General features: G+C 40.3%; 5 protein-coding genes across 5 annotated transcripts; 3 read left to right on the plus strand and 2 right to left on the minus strand.

Annotated features, from left to right (window-relative positions):
- Positions 1-4,490: 4,490 nt before the first annotated feature.
- On the minus strand, positions 4,491-6,944 carry EAF02_007030 (uncharacterized protein). The gene is made up of 2 exons (XM_038903078.1): positions 5,452-6,944; positions 4,491-5,351 (listed from the first exon to the last, which is right to left on the minus strand). Exons 1-2 carry the CDS (start codon positions 6,132-6,134, stop codon positions 4,841-4,843), a joined length of 1,194 nt encoding a protein of 397 aa, XP_038757399.1. The 5' UTR covers positions 6,135-6,944; the 3' UTR covers positions 4,491-4,840.
- A 214-nt stretch (positions 6,945-7,158) lies between these two features.
- Positions 7,159-7,746, plus strand: EAF02_007031 (uncharacterized protein; the record flags this gene model as incomplete). The annotated part of the gene is made up of 1 exon (XM_038903079.1): positions 7,159-7,746. The coding sequence occupies one exon, from the start codon at positions 7,159-7,161 to the stop codon at positions 7,744-7,746; it is 588 nt and encodes a 195-aa protein (XP_038757400.1).
- Positions 7,747-10,410: 2,664 nt separating this feature from the next.
- Positions 10,411-11,400, minus strand: EAF02_007032 (uncharacterized protein). Its single transcript, XM_038903080.1, has 2 exons — positions 10,922-11,400; positions 10,411-10,871 (listed from the first exon to the last, which is right to left on the minus strand). Exons 1-2 carry the CDS (start codon positions 11,232-11,234, stop codon positions 10,510-10,512), a joined length of 675 nt encoding a protein of 224 aa, XP_038757401.1. The 5' UTR covers positions 11,235-11,400; the 3' UTR covers positions 10,411-10,509.
- Positions 11,401-13,432: 2,032 nt separating this feature from the next.
- On the plus strand, positions 13,433-14,805 carry EAF02_007033 (uncharacterized protein; the record flags this gene model as incomplete). The annotated part of the gene is made up of 2 exons (XM_038903081.1): positions 13,433-13,522; positions 13,651-14,805. The coding sequence occupies 2 exons, from the start codon at positions 13,433-13,435 to the stop codon at positions 14,803-14,805; spliced, it is 1,245 nt and encodes a 414-aa protein (XP_038757402.1).
- A 6,773-nt stretch (positions 14,806-21,578) lies between these two features.
- EAF02_007034 (uncharacterized protein) lies at positions 21,579-24,682 on the plus strand (the record flags this gene model as incomplete). Its single annotated transcript, XM_038903082.1, has 6 exons — positions 21,579-21,816; positions 21,868-21,898; positions 21,992-22,817; positions 22,949-23,131; positions 23,297-23,434; positions 23,612-24,682. The coding sequence occupies 6 exons, from the start codon at positions 21,579-21,581 to the stop codon at positions 24,680-24,682; spliced, it is 2,487 nt and encodes an 828-aa protein (XP_038757403.1).
- Positions 24,683-25,604: the final 922 nt, after the last annotated feature.

The following is a 25,604-nucleotide window of genomic DNA, read 5'->3' on the forward strand; positions in this document are numbered from 1 at the left end:
CATGATTGAAACCTGAGACTTAGCAGGGTATTGTTTATCTATCTCAAAGAATATATAGAACCCACAATGTGTATTGAGTGAGTCTTATTTTCTTGCACGCCTGGTCAATTTTGAACTCTTATCTGATCCATCCGATGCACTGGACTTGCATGATGTTGATCTGAAAAGTGGATCTACCGGGAAAGAGAGGGGGGAGTGTTAGGGCTTTCGCGCCAGAATATTTTCAGGATCACTATAAAGAGAGCCACATCGCCAACAATATTTCCTGTTACAATGGGGGTTTGAGGGGTGTCGAATTTAACGATGTAGGTCAAATCAAACCTGCAATATTTATTTGTGGCTTAACAAGTTATGCAAAGCATTTCTGCTGTAAGAAATTATCTTTGAATAATGAGATATTCAATCCACCATTCAAACTCTTTGTTGTCGGGATGATTGTGTCATTGTCCATTCACGCTAAACGAGAAGTTTTAGCGACAGTGATCTACTTTCTAGAAGATGCAGCATAACAATGAACGCGAAGTCAGTTTCAGTTTATCATTTCTGGTGATACTAAAAGCGACTCCGTGGTATGCAAATAATTAAAGCCATCTTGGAGGTGAAGCCGACATATAGTTATGGGCTATGGAACGTGAGAACAAGAATATGCCATGAGATATGACCTAAATAGTGTTATAAATAGGCGATATCCAAGATTGGCGATGAAAGATGAGGCACTGAACATTTCGTGTATATGAACAACCGCTTCAATTACCTAATTGTGGGCAACTTTTAGAGCAGTGAATTCTTTATGAGAGCCTCGAGGTTAAGCCTTGGGAGTTGTTGCATTGATAGGGCCTTATAAAGATAGTCCATCGCATCGAGATATCCTTCACCATAACCAATTATCAAACGACGCTTAAATTGTACTATGTTTCATCAACCTATTCTGAAGCATCAAAAATCTTCTTAGAGGCGGGTAAGATTACACATTATACTGATATTGAAGGGGTCTTGCAATCTTCCATCTTCTCATCCGACTTTCGCTATATCATTCATTCGTCGAGGATATCTATATTGTTGTTGATATATTTCGGATATGTGTTGAAGTTCCAAGACACTCAAATAATAAAAGTATCTTGTCGACCCAGATGTCATGGTGCATCCAAACCACAGTCAAGATTTCAGATTCCTTGTCGGCTAGACTCCGCTTCAAGTCACCAGCCCCTGGAACTCCACTCTCGTTTGTAAAACTTTCAGGACCTCACTATATATACTCCCTGGTTTGAATCATGTAAGACAAATCTCCAAACAAATTGAGTGACACAAAACAAGATATCCATCTGCGATAGTGTATTGTAAGTGAAGCTACATAAGTATTGTAGAGCGATGCATGCACAAGTCTAAAGGTCAGAGTCTATGTATCACAAGTCTGCCACCAGACGATATCATATACTATCATTCATAATCTCTCACCGTTATTCCTTTCTCAATCAATAGTTATTGTCAAAGCTAGAACGAGAACACTAACAGAACTTTCGCCGTCACTGAATTATATAGATCAACCCATATGTTCTCACTTTTCTACTCCATATCATCAAAACTAACAAAGCCTTCATTAAGTATCTACATACTTATAAAAACAATGCCGCACCTCAGCGATCGAAACTATGTATCAATCAACACCCTAAACCATGTTCGTTTGACTGGAGCTTGTTCCTGCAGGCGTATAATTCCCGATCGAAGCTGTTGCTTATATAATAAAATATTGGGGGTATGACGAAGAAGAAAACACTAAGACTAGCCTCGATTCACACTCCCATATCTGGTTGTTGTAAAATTGAAATCTGGATGTACAGTAAAATAAGTGAATCTCGCATCGGCCGAACTCCAGCTGCAAACTTGTACATTCAAGTTCGCAGTATCTATCAGATAGCCGTGATCTTCCTGTCCACGTAATTTTTGTAGGGAGGTCAAGGGGTCATCGAAGAGACTTGAAGGTCTGTGGAAATCTAAGGATGGTCAAATCATGACGTGAGATACTGTGTTGAGAGTGGGTGTTAGAAGCAGAGAAAGTAGGCGGTAGAAAATGATCTTCTTTGATCTAATTTTCATCATGTTGCCGTCCATTTTCTATAATTGCTGTCGAGAGAGGTATGGGATGCTGTCGTTACAGCCAATCTTTTTTCATCATTCACTCACTAATCTAATTTTCTCGGCCTCAATTCCCATACTTTCTCCAAGATCTACTCAGAGGCTCGATCATTCATCATCGAACTCGAATTTACCCAGACTATCAACCAGAATCTATCTCAGATTCGGAGCTACCGGTATCTCTATGACATTTCGATCTATGGCCTTGAGGAACAACAATGTGAAAATTCTAAATCCCCAGGGAAGGCTTCAAAACTAATAAGAGGCTTGAGTATAATCAACAAGTAAATTCTATAGCTACACTAACACAATCTAGAAAGCCACATCACATCTCAAGGTTCTACCTGTATTCACCACACCTGCAGGCTCAAATTCCTTAACTTTAAAACATTAAAAGCCTCGAGAATTAAGGAAACACAGCAAAAAAAGACACCAAATTCAAGATTGGCCAATTTTCCATGCAGCAGTAATCTGTCTTCGCAGAGTAGTAACGCCATATCATATTGGTAGTGGCATCTGTATGGGTAAGATCATCGATGTATGGCATTATCACCTACCATCCATCTAATCTCAGAGAAATTCAATAATCAGTTCCAGTTGTTTTGTTACTATTGCCGGATTGCGGTAGAACTTATTGTCATTCTCACTTATTGCCATATCTCAATCCATATGCCCCCCCTTCATCCCCTTTCTTCACCCCTTTCATCACCTTTCTTCACCCCTTTCATCATACCTTTCCCTAGTACAAGCAAATTTTACATACTGTGAGGGAAGAAATCTCTCTCCAAAAGGCACACATGATGTGTCTCATAACTCCGTTTTCTCATAATAGAGAAATGCGAGCGATATCCTTCCGTTTATATATCCATCACTTCGGTTAGAATATGCTCAATTGCTGCAGTGCAAGTGAGGTGGAGGTCACGAGAGACAGTGAATTGTTAAATGGAGTAGCGGAGCAGATTATATGGGGATATGGGGGTGATACTCCTCGAAATCTAACTGATTCATTCCCATGATTGCAAGTACCCAGGTAGGCATCACCAATCAAGAAATCGTGAATGCACCATTGAGATGTCCTGCAGGCACCATATCTGCTCAGAAGCAACATGAGAAGTAGATCCATCGACGTCCTAACCGGAAAATCATCTTTTTGTTTTAGCAGTCTTGTTGTCCATTTCTCTTCCACTTTCGTCCATTCTTCCGATGAAGTAGCCTTTCGTTGTCATCAAATACTTGTTTCCACATCACAGCCAAAAACCACAATGCAAAATCCTCTCACAATCCTCTCTTTATTCGGGTACCATACCTCCTACCCTAATACGAATCCAGCACACCATAAAGAGAGTTCTGTAGACCCTCGGTTACTGGCCGCCATTCATATTGTTATTGAAGCTGCTCTTGGATTGATCGATTTACTTAAGATACTCGGGAGACTTTATAGGCCCCTACTACTCTGAGATCCAGCAGGTATGAGAGAACAGTCATCTCAGAATATTCACCATTACTCTCAAGAATTGACGATAATCAAGCCCCAGCCCAAATCAGAAAGCAACTGATATTCATTACCTAGGAAGGTGCACATAACATAGAACACTTCTGATCGCGTCATTCACTTTTGTCCTACTCCAATTCACTCCACTCCCTTCCGTAAAACCCTCCAAACCCTAATTCCCATTCTGCACGCCAGACGACGGCTACATAAACATTTCTCAACCAAGAGTAAACTCCCTAGAGTCACACACTAAACCAATTGGCGATTTTCTCAAGTGAACCATTGCTGCTCTCAAGACCTTCAAAAACAAAGCACCTTGCGCATTGTACTTCCTCCAGCACACGACCCCAATCCAGCCTTAGAAACCCAAATTCTCAACTCATGAATGAACTCAACTCAAAGTGACAAAAGCAAAAACAGCCTATGACAACGATACTTCATCACCACTTACCGAATCCCATTACCATTATCAAGCTCTCTGCCCCACTGTGGATCCTTAGCTTGCTAGGCACTTGCCAGAACTTCCCTTTTAAATGTATAACCGCTATCCATAAAGCCATATACTCTAAAATCTTCTCTCACAATCGATTTCCCGTTCCCCTCCCTAAGCGAGTCAAACCGACTGCTTTGATCCAACCACAGCTACACGTAAGGGAGTCTTTCGCTAGTCTATGTTCTGCTGTAACGAATCCAGATCTCAGAATCGAAACCTTTCATACCCTCCTAAACTCCCCTGCCCGACTTCGGGGATGTTAGATCCGTCTGTAAACGCCATTTTCCCCCATGCACACAATTCATCCGTACTTCATCAAAAGTATCTGCCCCTCATCATTTCTCAATCCAAATGTATACAAAAGGTTCATAAGTTTAATTTGTATTTATATTTTTATTTGACGAGAAGAAAGGCTCATCTGTCTATTTATCTTCACGCCTTCTATATTATCCATCCGTGAATCCATCCATCCAAGTGGTGAGCCAGCCAGCCAACTAACCAGTCAACCAACTATCTATCCGGATATCCATCCAAGCGCCCGACCTGAACCCGTTCTTCTATTCGGTCTGGTGTTTAGAATAACTTCTCGTCTTTCTATGTTTATCCACATCTCGCACTTTGTGTGCTCTTGCCTTGGATCTTGGTATCTATTCGGCGCGGGTGAATTTTCTCCTCAACATCTGTATGCCTTTCCATATCATGTCCTCTTCTATACTACCGTCTCAAGCACCCACCTCACCACCAGCACTCTCTACTAATCTCCTTCTCCAGTCCTCACAAACCTGTTCAAATCCCCCGACTACTCCTCTACAAACACCAGCGCATTCCCTTTCCCCCAGCCTCCTCTCCCAATCTCCTTGTTCTACCCACTTCTCTCCTTCTTCTCTGAGCTCCTCTTCCCTTCTCATTTCGCCGACCAATTCCTTTGCTGATTTCAATTTCCTTGATGCTTGTACTGTAGTTTGTCTAGACATATGTAATGTATCCGACAAGTATGTGATCGTTTGAATTAAATCAGTGGTCAGAGAATGCAAGGAGGTGATTGATGAAAGAGATTGTGTTGAAGGGCGAGGAATGGAATCGCTAAGGGTGTCGAGGAGAGGGAGGAGTGTGTCTATAAATTCCGGAGTAGGCGGCGCGGACAGAGGAGAGAAGAGGGGGTGGGAAAGGTTTTGGATGAGACGGGTTTGATGGAGGAGGTGCGTTGAAAGGGCAGTATGGGTCGTTACTAGTCTTTTATTCGGATTAGTATTTCTATAAAAGGAGGATGAAGTATTTCTCTCGACGAAAGGAGGAAATGAAAGATAAAGAACATCCAGAAAGAGTGACAAACCTAGTAGTATTTCCCTCCACCCCAGACTGACCTCCCAAATCTTTCAAACTTTCAATGACCCTCTTAACAACCCCATCAGCTTGACTCCCATTATTTTCCGTACCCCTCCTTGCCAACCCCTCTACCATATCCATTCTCGCCAATAAAGCCGGTCCAAAGGCCGGACTCTCCAAATCCGAATCTCCTCCATAATCACTCCCATCATATTCAGACGGCGATCTCGCATGGCCTAACGCATGAACTCTCCCATGTCCGGCTGTCGGCGGTGTCAAGGTCGAATTTGAATTCATAGCTGTGTGTTGTTTTTTCGGACTCGTAACATCTACACCACTATCCCTCACTACATTCTTGTCTTCTTCCGCATCCTCATGATCCGACTCCGTTGGCGCCATGCTTTGAAAATTAAGATCTGCTTCGTCCATTTCTCCTTCATCTTCACTCCATGCATCTGCTAATTCATCTGCTAGATTTCCAAGTCCATTTCCTCCGTTTTGCGCTGACCCAAGTACATCCATACCAACTCCATCAACACTACTGCTAAAGTCTCGAATCATATGATTTGGTGTAGTGGGTGTATGTATGGAAGATTTGGAAAGTCTGCGTGAAAGGCTCATGGTTGAGGGTGAGAAATCCAGTGCGGAAGGGTGTCGACTATGCCTAGGAGTTTGTGGTGAAGGAGGCATTTTGACAGGTATGGAAGTTTAATTTCTCGGTCTTTCTATCGTCTTTAGGGAATTTTGTGATTCAGAATCGGATGCGGTGTTCTTTTATGTTTTCCTTCCGTTTGATGTGGTATGATTTCCTACAGTTGTATGTAATATATTCTCTCCTATTCGATTTCCTAAAACGAATTTATTTCGATCTGCAATATGAACCAATATCCGTATTCCTAAAAAGCCGTAGCAAAGTCGTAGGAGTTGTAGTATAATGGTATGAGTGAGTGAATATGACTCCGCGCACAAATATAAATGGTTAGTAAAACAACAATGTTTCTTTTCCTTCTTCGCTGTATTGTCGACGTGGAAACCCAAAGACACTTGAACCTTGTTATAGTATCAAACAACAGCTAAGGTCAACAGGGTAGTCCTCCAAGGTGATATCAAATCTCGCTTTTATTATTATTGTGAACCAGCGCAGAGTAAAACACCGTGCAAGATGGTTTGGCGAGGAGGATTGATGGGTCCCTGAAAGTCTAATCCTTATCTGAGATGATATGATTGATACTTGGCGATGAGGTAGGATGAGGGAGGTGTCTATCTGTGCGGTTGACAGGAAAGACTTCGTACCTACTATTCCATTTTGGCTTTCTCTCAGTCGAATATATTAGTCTGCTGTTTGGGAGTATAAAAAAACGAGAGACCAATCCAATAGACAAGCAAGTTCCTTGCAATGGTCGATTTTTGATGTGCCGCAATATCATCGGCGTTCGGTACTCGATGATGGCGGTGACACATGGCAATATAATTTTGGTCTCCGGTTTTGAGTTATGTTGTAGCTACAAACTACCTTTCATGAGACACGAATTTTCCCACAACATACCATACTGTTCCAATTCTTCAAAGAAAGAAAACCACAACCTAACAAACCGCACACTCAACGACGCAACAGACTTTTGAGTACAACATCATCGATTGAAGCTCCAAGCAGCTCAAGACATACTATCCTAACATCAGTTCAAGAAGCACCATCCCACTACCCCTCATCGAAATGACAACCCTCCGCCCTTTTTCCGCCCTCGACGTCCTGAAATTTAATCCCACAAACCTCGATCCCTTAACTGAAACATACGATCTCAGTTTTTACTTCTCCTATCTAGCACGATGGCCGCATCTCTTTACCGTCGCTCTCTCCCCTTCTTCTGCCATCACCGGTTACATAATGGGCAAAACTGAGTCCTCTCCACAATCGATGCTTCTCTCGCAATCTCCGCATTATCTACCATGGCACGCGCATATCACTGCTCTCACCGTATCTCCCTCCGCGCGACGATTAGGTCTTGCAAGAACTTTGTCTCAAGTTTTAGAGAAAGGAGGAGAAGAATATGATGCTTGGTTTGTGGATTTGTTTGTGAGGAAAAGTAACATGATTGCGCAGGAACTTTACAAGGGACTGGGTTATAGTGTTTTCAGGACGGTCAAAGGATATTATAATGAGTTTGTCGGGGGAGAAGAGGTGGATGAGGGTGAGGGGGAGGATGCGTATGATATGCGGAAACCGTTGAGGAGGGATAAGAATCTAAAACATGTTCGGGAAAATGGGGAGAGTTTCGAGGTTATGCCGGAGGATGTTTGGTAAGAGACAGGATTGGGGGTTGGATCAAAGATTTGACTTGGGATGATATGTGGAGTTTAAAGAAGGCGGTTGAGATTAATTTCTCCCGCAAAGGATCATGCTGTGTCGCTGGCTGGGGAGGATTAAATATTGAAATTTGGAGAGTTTAAGGCATATGAGAGGCATGATAATGAACATCATGGTATATGGATGATATATGTCTCTACGGGCGATGGAGCTCATCCAAGTATAAGGCACCCTTGCCTAGAACACCTATCTTTCGTTCGTCTACCATTTTGCACCATGTTCAAATATTCAAGAAGATGAATCGGCCCATCTTCAGCTTTTCCAGCTTGAAGTCAAGCCTAAGTTCTACCTGGAGAAACATTTGGATCATTGATTGATTTTGAATGTCTCGGAATGATAGGTGATTTTAAAACAAAAAACCGACGGCGGGACGAAAGTTCAAATGACCGACGCAATTTGGTGATTGGCTATCTCTAACGATATACGAGATATGAGATGAAGTTTCGTACAAGATATGTTATTCCGCCTATTATGTATAAACTATCCCATTCAATACATACGTCTTGTTATGCATGTTTCTTTTACATACTCTCACAATTTGCCATCCACTGCTTTTACCCTTCCCTCCTGTTCCCACTACCATACCTCGAGCATACCTCATCCCACCTATTTTCCACCCGCAGTACCCCCACCATCCAACTCTGGCACTCTACTCCCTACACTCTCCCCCGGCAAGCAAACCTGTTCCTCAAACGCTCCTCCCAACTTTGCGAAATTATACAATCCATGCACAATCGCCTCTTCATGCTCAACTTTCCCATACTATCGAGTGTTCCCTCTGTGGGAAATTTTTGACCCACTTCTCCGAGGACTCTTGCAGTTTCGGTATGTGCTGCGCTGTTGTGGATAGAACCGCCTGGGCGGGGGAGTGTAGGAAGGGAGGAGGATAGAGAGGGGAGAGTGAGGGTGTTCGATACTGGGGTTTGTGTTAGGGGGGCCGAGAAATGAGAATTAGGGAGAGGGGACTTAGGAGAGAAGCAAACTTTTAGGTTCAATCCCAATTTCAAATTCTACTTCCCCAAATATCTTTTCGAAATCCCCATCTAATCTTTCAACCTCCAATCTCGATGTTCTTTCTCCCCAGCTATATCTTCATATCTATATTCCATACAATTTTCCTCTTCATCCTCATTTTTCCTTCCTCTCCCACTCATACTCCTTAGTTTCTCAGAAATACAATGCTCAAGTGTTTGAATTTTAGAAGAATGAAACGTATGAACAGGCGGATATTGTTTCTCACTCGGTCTCTCAAGCAAAAACACAAATGTAAATTCACGCGGAAGCCCCGAGTCCTGCTGTGCATTTTCTTCGAGCGAAAAATGCAGGAGTGTATCCGGATACCGAATCGAATGCTCGAAAGTACTGCGTGTGGAACCTTGTCTTCATACATAAGTCGACATAATCAACGACCCAAATACGAAAAAGAAAAAACCAGCAGAAGCGGGAAGAAAGAAAGGGAAAACATACATCTTCATCATCGTCCCCACAACTTTACTTTTCTCCTCGCCAATGCTCGGCTTCACACATACATTTGCCGGTCCCTGCGTCACACCCAGCGAAGTTCCCAATTGAAAATTCCACTTCAAACTCTCTGTGCTTATTTTTCCATATGCTTGATGCGGCGCATATTTGAGGAACCTCAAATTCCTTTTTTGATCACGGACTTTGATATCGATTACTGCGCTCTCGAAGCGGTGCGCAGGGGTAGAGGGATGGAATATGAAACTGAGAGCGACGAATGTTATGTGTAAGGTATGTTTGGTGTGGAGATTGGCATCGGAATAGACACCGTGTTGGAGGCGTTGGAGATGCACGGATATGAATGTGTGGCCGGGGAAAGAGGATTCGAAGAGCAGGTGAGAGTTGATTTGGTATTTTTCGTCGGGGCCGTTCTTGTTGGATTTGGTGGTGGGGGGAATAGTGGATGAGATGGTTGTGGAGGGAATGTCGGAGATCGTTGTGTTGATAATGGTAGATTCGGAAGAGGTTGAGCTTGGTTCTTTGGATTTTTGGAGTGGAGGAGATGTTGTATTATATTCTTGTTCTTGGAAGTGATTACATTCTTGAATGTCTTCTGAATCTTCTCAGAAGTCGTATCTTGGGAACGCTGTAAGTCTTGCGATGTTTGATGTTTTCGAGTTGTTTTATCTCGGCTTGGCTCTTTAATAGGTCATATTTTCAAGGAAGACTTCCTCTCTGATAGTGTCTTCAAATTTGGCACTTCAGAAATGCGGCGACTAATTGATTTGCATTGCTTTTTCATGTAGGAAGTCATGTTGAAAATCGATGTCGAGAGAAGATCGATTGTGAAGTTCACTAAGATACAGAAGAAGGATATTTAAAGGAATTTGGAACTGGTTAGGAAAGTGCTTGTGACTCTCGCCCATGTAGTGGCAGTTTGAAATATCCAAGAACATAAGAAGCCGTTGGTGGTACTCTGAATGGAGGCATCACAAGAGCTTGTGTGACGAAATTCTCAAAGTATAATTGTAGCTAGAGTCTAAAGCTGGCGCATTCGGACCTTCCATCCACGTAACTTTTGTGAGAGGGAGTTGACAAATCACTGATGTTTAGAGAAACCATGTAGTTCAATCGAGAAAGATAGCAAGAATAATAAATTGCTAGCCAAGAGGTCTTCCATGACCTATGTTGTCACCAGTAAAACATCTAAATCCATTTCAATCCCTAGCTCATACATAATCAAACTTTTGGGTCCAATTGCATAGCAACCACTGTCACTTCAGGAAACATTTCAGTTCTTCCAGTTTCTCTGAAACCATTTTTCGTATATAGCAGAGTTCCAGCACGAGAGGCTTCTAGTACAAGGGGAACTTGTTCTTTTTGAGCCAAATCAATTCCATATTTGAGCATCATTCCACCAACACCACGACGATGACATTTAGGATGTACTGCTAATGCAGCTAACTCCAAATACTCTGGAATCGAGCCAAAATGATCAACCGATAGATTCCTCATGTAATGGATCTTATCCCAAGGCCGGTCGCGATCAAGGAAGTATTCAGAATACCACATTTCCGCTCCTATCAATGTTCTTTCCAATTCTGTTTGATGATTAGTGCATTCACAAGAGAGAAGGTATGGAAGATCATACTCGAAAATAAAGTATCAGTTTGCCACTTCTTCGCTGCTTCGCTCTTTCCCACTCTTGTCCAAAAAGCGTATCCAAGCAACTCAGATTGTCCAGACCAAAACTCATCATTTTCATCGCTCATCGAGACATAACAATGTGTGCCGGCTTCAACAAGACGTTTTCTAATGCGTAAATTGATACTTCGACGGAGGGAGCCATTTGCAACAGCTTCGGGAGGAAATAGTATTGTTTGTAAATCGTCATCACGGAATGCTTCAGTTCCGAGATCAGCCAGAGCGGGCAAGTCATCTCTTTTCAATCGTCTGAGATGCATAATTCTTTAATAAGAGTAAAACTTTGCGCAACGATGGGATTTAGATCTTGAGAAGAAGTTTGCCAAGAGTGATCAATACCATCATCTTGGTACTTATAGCAAGGCAGCAAAAATGTTTATCAGATCATTCGTTATGTTATCTATTACCAATCTATTCAGATAAACAGCTCGTATCAACAACTTATGAAAGTCTCCGTCGGCCTGAACCAATTTTTGCCTATCTACCTAGGTAGTACCTAGTTGTTGCTGACTGCAGTGATTAAGCAGAAAGATGACACACGCCGAAGCACGTAAAGAGAGGGTGGGAGCATATTGCTGCTTCCAAGGTTTCTTTGATTTTTACTCCGTGGCTGTACATAAGCGGAGGTGAATTTTGAATATTGAATCCCATCAAGTCCAAAATGTTGTGTTAATCCTATCGATTGATATTACCTACAAACTGTTGGATTGTATGTAAGGTTGTCTCGAAGTTGTGTTGTCTGGCTGTGCACCAACAAATGATCTACGCTTACAAATCATCCAAATTAGGCTTAAACCTTAAGCTTAATCATTCGGTTCATTAAATATTCCGATTCCCGTTGCACACTTGCACTGCACTACCAGTAGACACAAACATCTCTTCCTCAATTCATTCGGTATTCTTCACTACACCGACAGTGAATCATCAAGCAAGTCATGCCAACAGGCACTGCTCATTGCCAGCGCTTGCGCTTAGCTACCTAGGTAGTTTGACCCTTTGGGCTTCTGGCTCCTAGTCTATCTCCTTGTTGGTCTCTGAACTTGCTGTTTTTATGTGCCGCTAATGAGAACTCATCTAGAATCATCACATTCATCAATATCAATCGAAGTGGATTCAAATCTTCCTTGTCCTCTTCATTTACACCAGAATTCAAGGAGAACGAAGTCGTGTAGTAATGTTGTGAAAAGCCGCTCGATGAAAGTGAAACCTTTGTCAGTAGACATTGGTAAACATGCAACAAAAGATGTGAAATCAAGAATAACAACATTTGGGAGCAGAACTTGTACGATTGTCAAGGAAAATCAAAGTTCCAAGCAAGCGGATCAGCTTGGAGGCGTTGTTTGGTTGAATGTATCTACTAGGTATTTCCTCATCTTTCCCACCAACTTCTGTTTCTGAGAGCCCCCTTTCTTCTCGTCTGAGCCAATTCGTTGTTAAGTTTTTTTTTTCTGCTTAGCAATAAGAAATATAGATACTTGCACCCATTTCAGCTTGCTCTCAAAGATCATATGAGAAATCAACCTAGGAAAACTAGCAACCTTACATGAACCTTTTGAAGTTTAGAAATGCTTGAAGCAGAGCCGCACAGGTACCGATTTGTTCTTTCTTTGAATTCTGTTCAGTTGCATTCAAAATATTCATACTTGGGGAGGGATGTGGTTAGGCAGCTTCATGAGCGAGAGTCTTTCTTTGGGAATGAGTACATGTCAGGTAATTGATTTGGAGTGAGGAATTTAATATGGATATATGATTGAGGTTGTTTCTAGGGCTCACAGCGTTGGAAAGCCTCTTTGAAATGTCTAATTTCTTCTGTCACTTCTGCTCTTGCTCTTTATGATCTCCATGGAGTTACAATGCACATACCCTCTTCATATCCTGAAATGTAATTCCAACAGATGACAGTATCATTTGCATCCTTGGCATCAATCCCTTTGCTGCAAGAAGAAAGTTCAAAAGAAGAGACACTTATTATCCTTTCTTGTCTGTATCCAGAATGCAGATGGCATAGTACCTGCGTTTGTAGGTTTGATTGGCAAATGTAATTTGCCTAAGCAGCCCAAACTATGTAAAGGGAGGCGGAAGTCTTTGTCTAAAAAAGGCTTCTGGTGTCCTGTTCAATTCTCAATTATTCAGTACGGCTGTCAGCATATGACTTAATCTCATTCACTACAGTTCATACAGCTCTCTTTTGACTAAATTTAATAAGCAACTTCGGGTCGAGAATGGCTCGAGCGCCTTTGAAATAGTCTTTTAAGAACTCTCCAATAGCTCGAACTCGCACCAAAAACAACAATTCCATCAAGGTACATCACCACCATAACCATCATCGTCGCCACCACCATTAGCATATGACTGTCCCATCCTGAGGATAGACTTTCAATCTACCAATATTCGTTTCACCTCCTGATCAAACGTTTACATCTGGAGAATGATTCGTCAAAATCAGTTAATTTCGGCAATGTGGACCCGGAGATGTGTTGCTACAACCTGGAGATTACATCATGTCAAGTTTCACAACAATGTACAAAATCAATCCAATCTGGAGCAGGTTCGTAACCCTATTTCTGTTCCCCATACATCTACATATCTATACCATAAACATCACTTTTGTCGTTTGAAATCAATTTTGTTATATGACCAGAAAAATTAACAGCACACTAATAATGAATTCAACAGGACGCCGCGACACAGATACCATATTCTCTATTAGGAAGAGTTCCTCTTGGTTCTCAGGATAGAAAGCAGCTGGATTCAGGCGACATTAGTTCAATGCAATCAAAAATCAAAGAAGATGTGAATTTTACAGAAGTAGTCCTTCATACAGACACGCTCACATGCGAGAGAATACTCACAAATGATCCCACTCATCACGAAAGAAAAAATCTCACACTTCAAGAGGTACTGGCAGATTTGAAGGAATTGAAACAATATAAACAGACCTCATCAGAAGATATCTGGAAGCTGGAAAATAACAACCGGAAGCTGGAAAATGACACCCAGAAGCTGGAAAATAACAACCGGAAGCTGGAAAATGACATCCAGAAGCTGGAAAATGACACCCAGAAGCTGGAAAATAACACCCAGAAGCTGGAAAATGACAACCGGAAGCTGAAAAATGACAAAAAGCGAAGACACGCTGGTGAGGTGGTTAACATGAGAGATCAATTGGCTCGATTAGTCCTCTCCGGCGAGGTCAATAAACAACGCAAACAGCAGGTACATGATCCAAAAGATATGAAGGATACTAAAGATGTTCGAAATTGGTTTGCACACGAAATTGATCTGGATACAACATTCGAACAAATAGCTCTTTACGATCAATTTGATATCTGCTGCATCACAATCTTTGGAGAAACACAGAATAAAATCAAAGAATTGCTTACATGGGATAAGGATGGAGAATGTGAAGTTTACAACATCTTCAATGAGCACGGCGAAGCTTGGCACAATCAATTCGCCAACACCTGTATAGATCCTTTCAATAAATGGTTGACAGCAATATACGCACTAAAAGAAACAGAATCAGCTATGTTGGAGAACCCATTTTCCTATCTCGAAACTCGCATTCAGAAACAAAAGGATGGGATCAAGGAAGCAATTAGAGAATGGAATGAAACCTTTATGACGGATAAATCAAAGAGAGGAAAGAGAAGAGGAAGATGCCGCGAACTGATTAGGAAGGATTACACAGACAGAGGATTGATGGAGCAGATAAGAGCAGCTCTATTACAAGGTGTGACTTTGGTTGAAGTTAGTGGCGAGAGTAAGGAGATTGAGGAGAGTAAGAACAATGAGGAGAGTAAGAACAATGAGGAGGGCAAGGAGAAGTAAGAGGGCAAGAGTAAGAAAACTAAGAAGAGGGGTGAATTCTCAACGCGGAAATGGAGTAAAAAATGGTGACCGGCTTAGATAGGAGTATGGTTGGGCAAGAGGAGTTGTTTGCATTGGTTTACTCTAGGCCTGGGCAGGAAGGGGAACAACGATGTAGTGGGATAAATGCTTGTTTGGGTTGGTTCTGTCCTGGGAAGGCATCTCAAAATTAGATTCACGTTCGCAAAGATTAAAACACATTCCACTCGCCCTTTCTCTAACCAAAGCCCAAACTAATATGTTTTCATAACTCATACCTCGGAGATGTGCAACAAGACATATAGGGAAAAGTATCCACGTGATGTAGATTTACCTCTACTCAAGCCACGCCAGTCATTCTGATTTGATTGACTTGACCAGGAGAGCTCGCACATATTTACAAAAAGATAAATCAAAGTCAGTTGACAAAGTAAACAAATATCTTCTTTGCACAGTACCTACTAGGTAGGTAGATAGTTGAACTTCGATCGATTTGGCACGTGTCGAACAATACCCGTGCAATTTGAAAGTCCACAACTCCACAACTCCTCCACGATCTCAACCTGCAAAACGAAATATCATCTATGGATGTTCAAAGTGAGCTCTCAACCTAGGAATGCACGTTATCGTATCGTTGACCCGCTCACTCGATTCATACACACGAAAACTCCAAAATTAAAGCTTGATCACGATCCAAACAACTTCAACCCTTATTTTCGTGGACGTGTCATGGTGCACAAATAGATGCACGATGCCCGCATAAGAATATCTACACTTGACGGCCGAACCAATTTACGAGTGTTCTGAGGCGAATGAAGAATCTTGGGATACGAAGTTGATGATACTCCAGTAGTACTGTGGGTTTACACAGCAGCATCAAAATGAGACCCCCGAGTGTGGAGAAGATTTCATGCATGGTTCAACGGAGTTCCACAAATATTCTCACTCCGTACAGTACAAGTTACCTCTTGGGAGACAAGTTCAGCCTCTTCAAATGAAGTAGCTGTTCCTCAAAATTAAAAGGTTTACAACAAATATTCAGTCAATTGGTATTCGTTACCCCTCAACGAGAAATTTATTTGTCATATTCCTCATTCCACATGGAACTCACATTTTACTGTGTTCACGGTAGCATACATATGAAAGGACCAAATGCACCAATCTCCAATATTCTACATGTCAGCCGCACAAAAATACGCAAAAGCTTGCTTCATTTCGATAGTTCCAAGTGGATAGATCGAGGTACATGGAAAGCTTTCAACATCATATGGTTACATTCATAACAAGGATTCCATCTCAAGTCGGACATCTGATGCTAACGTTCCTGACTAAAACGGATGCAGTAACCATGAGAAAGATTAAAGCGGACAAGTTTCAATCCACTTGGAAAGATAACGTTACTTTTGATGTTCTGGTTGATATCAATGCTTCCTAGAAAGGATCAAGAATGATCTCAAGGCCTTTTAACTTATATTTAAAGCTGTCATGAACGCTCGGTCGTCATTGGGCGTATTTTGATAATAGATCCTCCGAAGAATGTGAGATCAAGAACATGCTCAAGTAAGTCGGGTACCCCACTTTCGGGCCACCCCTCTTTTGGGCCACCTTAAAAATTCATATTATATAGTTTTAAAACATCATTTATTCAACAACTACTCGGCATCATAATAAATACTTGAGGCTACACTTTCATCATCATCATTAGCATCTCCCATATCAATTTCACGATCTCCCGCCGCAATTTGCGCCTCCCTAATCTCTTTAATCTTAGAAAACTTCGAATTTGGACTAGTTTTCATTTTGCGTTTCTTTTTAGGAACGACTTGCTTCAATTGATGCTCCAATTGCTTTATTCGATGCTCAGACTGCAGAATTTCATAGTCCTTAGCGTCGAATCCCTTAGTAATTTTCCTAAAAAGCTGGCGGCGAGTATAGAGATCGGTCTCTTTGTTTTAAAGGAACATATACGAATATGATCTTAAATCACTAGCTTTTCGAGGCGTTTTAAAAGTTGAAATTGTGGACTCCTTATTCCATTGATGCACAGGATCATCATCAGAATGTAAATTCTGATTCGTAACTTCCTTATTGCTGTTCTCAAGCAACAATCTGGACATAATAGGCTTAGCGCGGTTTAGAGGCCATAAACCTGAAGCTTTCCACCCAGATAGTATATTATACTCTGTTAAACCATCCAGTCGTGCTTTCTGATAGCATGTGAGGAAATTAGTCTTTCCAACTGCTCCAGAATCCGATAAAGAGGCCAATTTATTGAGGTAGTGCCTGTATGCTCTTTTGAGAGGTGAGAATACGGATAAATCAAGAGGCTGTAGGACGTGTGACGTATGTGGTGGAAGGAATAAGAGGTGTATGTTGTGCTTAAAGCACTCATACATAAATTCAGTAGTTTCATGACTTCCATGCCCGTCCAATATAAGGAGTCTTGGCTCATCCGGTGAGGGGGGGGCTGTCTGAGGTATAAAGACCTTTTTAAGCCATTCTAGGGCAGTATCATTCGTAGTCCACCCATTATCTGTAGCAGTGAAATGCCACCCTTTATAGGGCTTTAAATCAACCGGAAACCATTGTTGTTGTACTGATTTTCCCTTCAATATAATGAGGGGATCAAGAGCTCTCCCCACGGCTGAGATGCACTCTATAAGTGACGTCCAAGCTCTAGAACCAGGCTCCTTTTTCTGAATAAAACGACGTTCTGAGCTTCCTAGAACTAGTCCATTTAGTCCCTGGCCTTCTTGTATGCCTGCTTCATCTATATTATACCGGTGCTGAGGCTTAATATGACGAATTGAGGGCAAATCCAACTTTGGGAACCATTGACTAATAGTATCGACAGTTGCACCTTTGACATGTGCTGAATCGATCCTAACTTATCTTTTAGTCCTAATCTCTGGATTCCTTCGAAGAAAGTTCGTAACCCATCGTTTCCCAAGTGTAGAATCACCTCCTCTAATATCGAGGAGGCGCTCCCCAATTTTCCCGAATTTGCCGATGTGTAGGACTAGTACCCAAAGACTCTTGGACTAATATCCAATCTGCCAATCGTTTCTCCTGCATCGGGGCTATCTTTTGCATATGTTGCGCACCTTTTTCATGAGATAGGTGACCATTTATACGGTTTTGAAGAGTAACCCTCGGAATCCCATAATCCGAAGCGGCTTGTCGGATTGAATGCCCATTCACCACTGCACGTAAAGCCGAATTAATATCAACTTCGGTATATGTCTTAGGCATGATGTAAATAATGATATATCAAAATTTTAAATCAATTGATTCAAGCGTTGTGAAGTTATTAAAGAATAAATAAGAGAGGTCCCTTCTTACGGTGAGCTTTTTTAAGGTGGCCCAAAAGAGGGGTGGCCCGAAAGTGGGGTACCCGACTTATGTTTTAAAAGTGATGTCGGAAAAAAACTTTATCGCGCCTCTGTGCCTCAAAACCATCAAAATCTCCCACTCGTAATAATCCACGATAATCTCACCGAGATAAATTTACATGATGTAAGTCGGTTACCCTACTTTCGGGCCACCCCTGTTTTGGGCCACTTTTCGATCACTTTTCACACCAAAAATGGAATTTCTAACTTTCTTATTTATGAATAGAATACATTGAAAATTTATATACATATAATTTAGATCGTTTTGAACTTATTCTGAAATTTTTAGATTTTTAGGATTTTTCTGTATTGAGATCTAGAGCTTCAAAATATCGATTTTTTAATTTGTATGGGAATCACATACAAATTTGAAAATTTTATAAAATCTTCAATAACTTTTTAATAAAAATTGCTAAAAATAAACTATAAAATTTTATTATAAATTTATAGCATATTTTATTTAGGAGATTCAGAAAAAATAGAAAATTTCTTATAAATAAATATTTAAAGGGGTACCCTCAAAATAACAGGGATTATTTATACTATTCTAAACTTACTGTATACTATATCTATATCTGTTAATTTTTTTGAATTTTTTTTTTAAATTTCTATATAGATTTGAATTCAAAACTTTCAAAAAGATATACAGTTTTCTTTTAATAGTTGTTGTTAAAAAGTTATTAAAGATTTTATAAAATTTTCAAATTTGTATAACGTGGTTTATCAGTGGGTCGGCTATATCAGTGGATCGGCCACTTTTACCTCGAATTATTATTCTATTTTCGACACGTGTTTTTTTTTATAACTAAACATGGAAAGTCATTCTAAAGAAGTATATATAATCTTAGCTATTCAAGCTATTGAATCAAATAAAAAATTGATAATTCGAAAGGCAGTTCAGCTCTATGGTATACCTCGATCTATATTGGGTGATAGAATTCGAGGTAAACCTAATATGGCTGAGAGTCGATCAAAAAGTTATAATTTAATTGAATTGGAAGAGGAGGTACTTATTCAATATATACTTAATATAAATAATAAAGGATTTTCATTTAAATTGAGTATTGTTGAAGATATGGCAAATTATATATTCGAAACGCGAGGGGCAAGGAAGGTTGGAAAGCTCTGGGCTTATCGATTTGTAAAGCGTTATATAGAATTAGAGATGTGTTTTAATTGTGTTTATAACTTTCAAAGAGCTCTCTGCGAAGATCCCAAGCTTATTAAAAACTAGTTTCACCTAGTTTCGAATATATGGGCAAAATATGGTATTCTCGATTGCGATTTCTATAACTTCAACGAAACTGGTTTTATGATGGGTATAATATATCCCGGAATGGTAGTAACTAGTACTAAACGAAATGGCAAAAGCAAGGCAATACAATTAGGCAATAAAGAATGGGCTACAGCAATCATATGTGGTAATAAAAAAAGGAAACTATATTATCATTCTTAGTTATACAAAGACAATATCATTTTTCTAATTAATATACAGAAAGTGGTTTTCCTGCAGATTGGGTTATCAAAACTACTTCTAATAAATAAACAAATAATAAAACGGGATTAGAATGGCTAAAGTATTTTGATAAGCATATAGTTTATCAAATAAAGGGCAAATATCGAATGCTAGTATTAAATAAACACGAAAGTTACGAATCAATACCTTTTCAATTATACTACAAATCAAATAACATTATAACAATCAAACTACCACCACATTCAAGTCATTTAACTCAACCGTTTGATATTGACTGTTTTGATGTATTGAAACAAGCATATGATTGTCAAATTAATAGATTTATTAAAGCTTATATCAATCATATCACTAAGGTTGAATTCCTTATAACTTTTAAAGCTGTATATCAATAATCAATTACAATTCAGAATATAAAAGCTAGTTTTCAAGGAGCAGATTTAATACTATTCGATCTTCAAGTTATACTTTTGAAATTAAATATTCGGATTCGTATGCTTACCCTTTTATTTATTAATTCAAATACTTAAATCTCTCAAACATTTCACAATCCAACTAAAGCTTTTTCACAATTAATTTTAGTAAAATCTCAAATAGCTTGCTATCAATCAAGCTCTTCTATATCTATATTTGAAACTGTATTGGCTTTAGCTAAAGGTATAGAGAGATTAGCTTATGAGAATACACTTTTAAGTGCAAAGAATTGTATACTTCGAAAGGCAAATGAGACATTAAGCAAACATCGACACACTAAAAAGATTCAATTATGTAATAAAGAAGTACTTATTGAACAAAAGGCTAAAGATATATTATCTCAGCAAAAGATTGATATTCAGATTCAACACAACAAACATCAAAAAAGAGAGAATTCTAATAAAAAAGCATCTTCTAATCAATACTATAATAAATACGAAAAGACTAAGCATAATACAAGAACTTATCAAAATAATATAATAAATCCTAGATTATTAAATTCTTCATAATTTCAATCAATTGATTTAATCGTTATTGAATAATATAGCTTTAGAATAATAATTCGAGATAAAAGTGGCCGATCCACTAATATGGCCGACCCACTGATAAACCACGTTATGATTTCTATACAAATTAAAAAATCGATATTTTAAAGCTTTAGATCTCAATACAGAAAAATCCTAAAAATCTAAAAATTTCAGAATAAGCTTAAATCGATCTAAATTATATATATATAAATTTTTATCAAATTATATTATATATTGATAGAGATATTAATAGGCCTAAAAGGTGATTTTTGGTGTGAAAGTGTCACGGATTGGTTATAACTCTACTTAGTAGGTTTGATGTTGATCAAACTACTTATACCCTTTTGGGGTTACGTGGCTTAGTGGTAGAGTACTTGGCGCCGTGACAGAAAGAGTGGCCCAAAACCCTGGTGGCCCGAAAGTAGGGTAACCGACTTAGCTTGGAAATTTATCTGCAATGTTCTCGGCTTGCCGCAAAGCCGAGCAAGTGTGCATTCGTCGGAATTTGATAGTCAGCTATTGTCTTCTTGTCTAGACCTTTTCATTATCATACTATAGATAGCTCACAACATCAAAGATTGTACAGTTACCATGCATGCGCCACGCGATTTTATCTGCAAATAATGTTGTGTTTGATACTAGGAATAAATACATGAATAACTTTGTGAAATTATTCTAGTTGCTGGCACAAACGAACACCGGGTTTGTCTCCATGAAGACTGTACCTTCATCACCATAATTTTGAAGTGTGAAGTGAGTATATATTGTCTCAGCCCACCCTCAAAGTTTATTCTTCTTCAAGTTCAAAGTGGTTCCAGCATTCCCAGTTCTCTTTTGACACATCTTGCTGTCAGTATTTTGTTTTTGTTAACCTCATCGCTATCCGAGATGTTAAGCTTCACCTCGCTCTCAATTGCAACGGCAATGACTACACTCTTTTTAGGCACCAATGCTGGTCCTTTACTGGCTGAAAGATGGGCACCAGAGCTTCCTACATGTACAAACACCACAGATTTTGTGTATGCAGGCTGTTTCATAGATCCAAGCTCCCCAAGTGCTTTGTTATTCAGGACCGATCTCAATAGTCAAAACATGACAGTTGAAATTTGTGTTGATTTCTGTAAAGGTAAAGTCTTTGAAAATTGTCGTCTATCAAGTGGTGACTAATGTATTGTAGGTAATGGATATAAATATGCTGGATTAGAATAGTGAGTACAGGCGCAAAGTTTCGAAACATACCAGCGACAGATGGCTATATCCTTCTAATTGAAGGTCCGAAACGATAACTGACCTGTTTGCAGCTACGGAGAATGTTTTTGCGGTGCCTCTGTTGGTGGCCCACAAACGTCCGAATCAAACTGTTCTTTCCCATGTACTGGAGATAATACCGAATCGTGCGGTGGGAATGATATACTCTCAGTTTACCAAGATACCACATTCCCAACTGTCGATAGTACTATCATTTCTGATTACACACCAATGGGATGCTATTCCGATCTTGGGCCCAATGGTCGTACTCTCGCATGGAAACAAGACCAAATCCCCGACGCTGATTTAACGATCGAAGCTTGTCTTCAAGCATGCAAAGAAGGAGGGTATGCTTTTGCTGGAGTTGAATACTCACAAGAATGTTATTGTGGCGTTGTACTTGGTAATGGAACCGCAAAAGTTGATGAGTCAAATTGTCAAATGACTTGTAATGGTAATACCACCGAGTTATGCGGTGGTGCAGCAAATCTATACCTTTACGTCGCCGAAGACTTGCTATCAACGGATCCTTGCAATGGTAATCCAGGTGGCCCAGTATCATCTTCGACCAGTTCATCTTCTCCATCTACTTCGGCTTCTACTTCTGCTCCAGTATCCTCGTCTACTGGAACAAAGATTACTTCAACTTTGAGTTCATCTATCTCGAGTTATTCTTCTTCTTTGTCGAGTGATACTAGTTCATCTTCAGCAGCTTCTACACCATATTATTCTTCACCACCATATACGCCTCCACCATATACGCCTCCGCCTTACACACCGCCTCCTTATTCCTTCGCTCCGGTATCTTCATCTATCTATTCGTCTGTTATAACCTCGTCCTCTTCCTCACCGGCTTCACCCGCACCAGCATCCTCATCGGTAAGTCTGATCCGCATGATAAGGTCTTTTTGAGATCTCGTATCACATGACCCTTCTTACCCTTGATTCATTCCTGTTTTTGTTTTGTATGAAATTTCTGATAAAAAGACACTAACTCCTTAAATTTGCAGTCATCGGTTTCATCAGCCGCTCCATCGTCCTCGTCGACATCTATTTCCCCATCTTCTCCCTCTTCAATTCCTTCAAGTTCCGCTTCATCGTCGTATTCATCCGCTTCAGCTTCTTCCTCTTCGTCCCCAATCTCATCTGCTCCTCCGTCGTCGGCTTCTTCCTCATCGCCAGCCTCATCATCGGTAAGATTAATTAGTTTGATGCTTCAAATTCTCCAATCTCAGATAGCCCTCACTTCTCTTTACATTTTATCCCACACAATCCCTTTGTACCCTAAAGAGCTCTGACTCATTATTCTTTCTTGAAATTTTATTTTAATAGAATGATACTGACTCTGAAACATCTAGTCGTCTGTTTCCGCTGCTCCATCATCTTCTTCCACGTCTGTTTCTCCCTCATATTCCTCATCGCCACCAACCACATATTCAGCTCCTGCATCTTCTTCCTCGATCTCACATCCTTCATCCACCCCTCCATTATCATCTGTAAGTTGAGTTTATATATAAAACGTGCACTCCTTTCCATCCGGTGTCTCTTTCAAATAAACTAGCAGTCTCATGTTACTGTTCGGATTTCTTCCTAACATCTAATATTGCTTTGACTACTGATCTATGATGGAAGGATTTATTTGAAGTGCGTTTACTGAGTATGGTTTTATGTAGTCATCAATTCCATTCAATCCTCCATCATCATCACCTTCCTCAACAGCAGGACCAACTTCTCCAACATTATCTTCCTCTACAATTTCCTCTACGATTTCTTCTCTTTCTTCGCCTTCTACTATTTCTCAATCTTCGACCACGACATATTTTTCATCTTCGGTATCTTCAACTGCTCCAACATCCTCGACAACTACAATTTTACCCTCGACATCCATATCATCCACACAGCCATCCACTACTGCCTCTCCGACTACACCAAAAACTATCGCTACAATATGCACCACTGCTATTGTAACAACTCCAACCCCAACCTGCGAATATAAAGTTAGAAACTGGTGTTCTAATCCCCTCCCTCCCTTTACCGATCAAAATTCTTGTTTGGCTGCTGCAAATTCTTGTCTCGTACAATTGACATCCTGTCTCTTGTCCGCTGGATTCCCTGGATCCCTTCAATGTCTACAATTTTCCTCTTGGTGTCAGGAAATTGAATCTTATTGTGGGAGCTATTGTCCTGGGTCTTCTTGTTCAAACACTGGATGTAGATCTAGACATCCTCCAGCAGGCTACACGCCCCCAGTTATCAGTGTAAGAACAAGTATCTACACATGTCCCACCACTATCCAAATCTCAACATTCAAACCAACATCTACCTCTTCAATCGCTCCTCTTCCTACGTGCAACAACATCTGCGTTCAACCTAATAATCCTTCTCAAGGATACAGTTCCTATTCCCCTGTTGGATCAATTCCAATTCCATGCTATACATGCAATAATCTACAACCAGAATATAGCTCTGGGTATCCATTTAAACTCTATACAGCCAAAAATTCAGAAGATAGTCCAAGTTACCAAAGACCGGATTGTGGGCAAGGATGTCAAGATGCTTGTGACGCGCAGTATGAAAGTTGTGTGGGTACTTATGCTCAGGGTTGTGGATATGGAGGTGGTGGAGGGGGTGATACGTATGCAAGTGCATTGGTCAAATGTGTACAGCAAAAGGCTGATTGTTATATTGTCAATGAGGGGGTAGGAGGTGAGGGGAGATGTGGGAGTTATGGGGTGGGGTATTAGATCAAGAGGGGATGCGGGTGTGAAGAGAATAGCTTGGATGGTGGTTAGGGGTTTTTTTTGTTGCTCGATGGATGCGAAAATGAGGGAATATCTGAGGGAGGTTCTTTTCTTTCCTTCAGTGAGATAGTTGTACTCACCTAGTTTTTGCTAACATTCATCTCGTAAGAGTTGAAATCTTTACATTCTATATAGATATTTATCACTATTTTTAACATTCTTACCCCTTGTATCATTCGATGCTGGACATTGTGTTAAACAAATATAATATTGAATGTGACGCTTGAAGGAAACGACTTTCGGTGTTTAGCATTGACGGTTTCGTAACTTTATTGTTGGATAGCTGAATGTAAGTTTAGAAATTGTGTTATGGAAGTCAAGACTATCTCACTATGGGATATATATTGACTCAGACAGTTTGTTTGCTCTTGACTGCGAGTGAGTCTTCTAGTGCAAAAAAGTTGTTTGTAAACATCGAAGTAGGTGTAGGGTCACGCAGTCCTCACGTGGGATGGAAGCTGCTGGTGGCTGCCCAGGTGAGATGGCTGCCAGGTGAGAATTAAATGTGGCTGGTGAATGTGGCTTGTCGGGCTTCCGCGGAAAAGTAACCTCGGGAGAGTGAAACAAGATTCTTAACCCCCCGATACTCTAGCCGATCGATGATCATGTTGTTTTTCCCAAGTATCTCTTGGAGGTCGTCTCTAAATTGCAATAAGCCCTTCTAACATGATTTATTGTTAATCTTATACCTGAGCTAAAATGATTCGTTGAATTTTCTCTATGGAGTTCATATCCGCAGGCATATCGGATGTTACCCCTTCATCGTCGGAACTTTGCTATGGAAACATCTCGGACCGCAACCTTTCTTAGCATTGATACAAATTTATGATTCGCAAGTCAATAAACCCCAAGATCCATGAATATA

This window comes from Botrytis sinoallii (assembly GCF_014898435.1).
Source record: "Botrytis sinoallii strain Bc 23 chromosome Unknown BSIN_011, whole genome shotgun sequence".
Classification (NCBI taxonomy): Eukaryota; Fungi; Ascomycota; class Leotiomycetes; order Helotiales; family Sclerotiniaceae; genus Botrytis; species Botrytis sinoallii.

Excerpts from the sequence above, each read along its gene's own strand:
- EAF02_007032 (XM_038903080.1), bottom strand. The coding sequence starts at position 11,234 with ATGCATCTCAGACGATTGAAAAGAGATGACTTGCCCGCTCTGGCTGAT. Across the intron at positions 10,872-10,921 it reads AACTGATACTTTATTTTCGA|AATTGGAAAGAACATTGATA; the intron begins GTATGATCTTCC and ends ATCATCAAACAG.
- EAF02_007030 (XM_038903078.1), bottom strand. The coding sequence starts at position 6,134 with ATGCCTCCTTCACCACAAACTCCTAGGCATAGTCGACACCCTTCCGCA. Across the intron at positions 5,352-5,451 it reads GTGGAGGGAAATACTACTAG|ACTAGTAACGACCCATACTG; the intron begins GTTTGTCACTCT and ends TCCGAATAAAAG.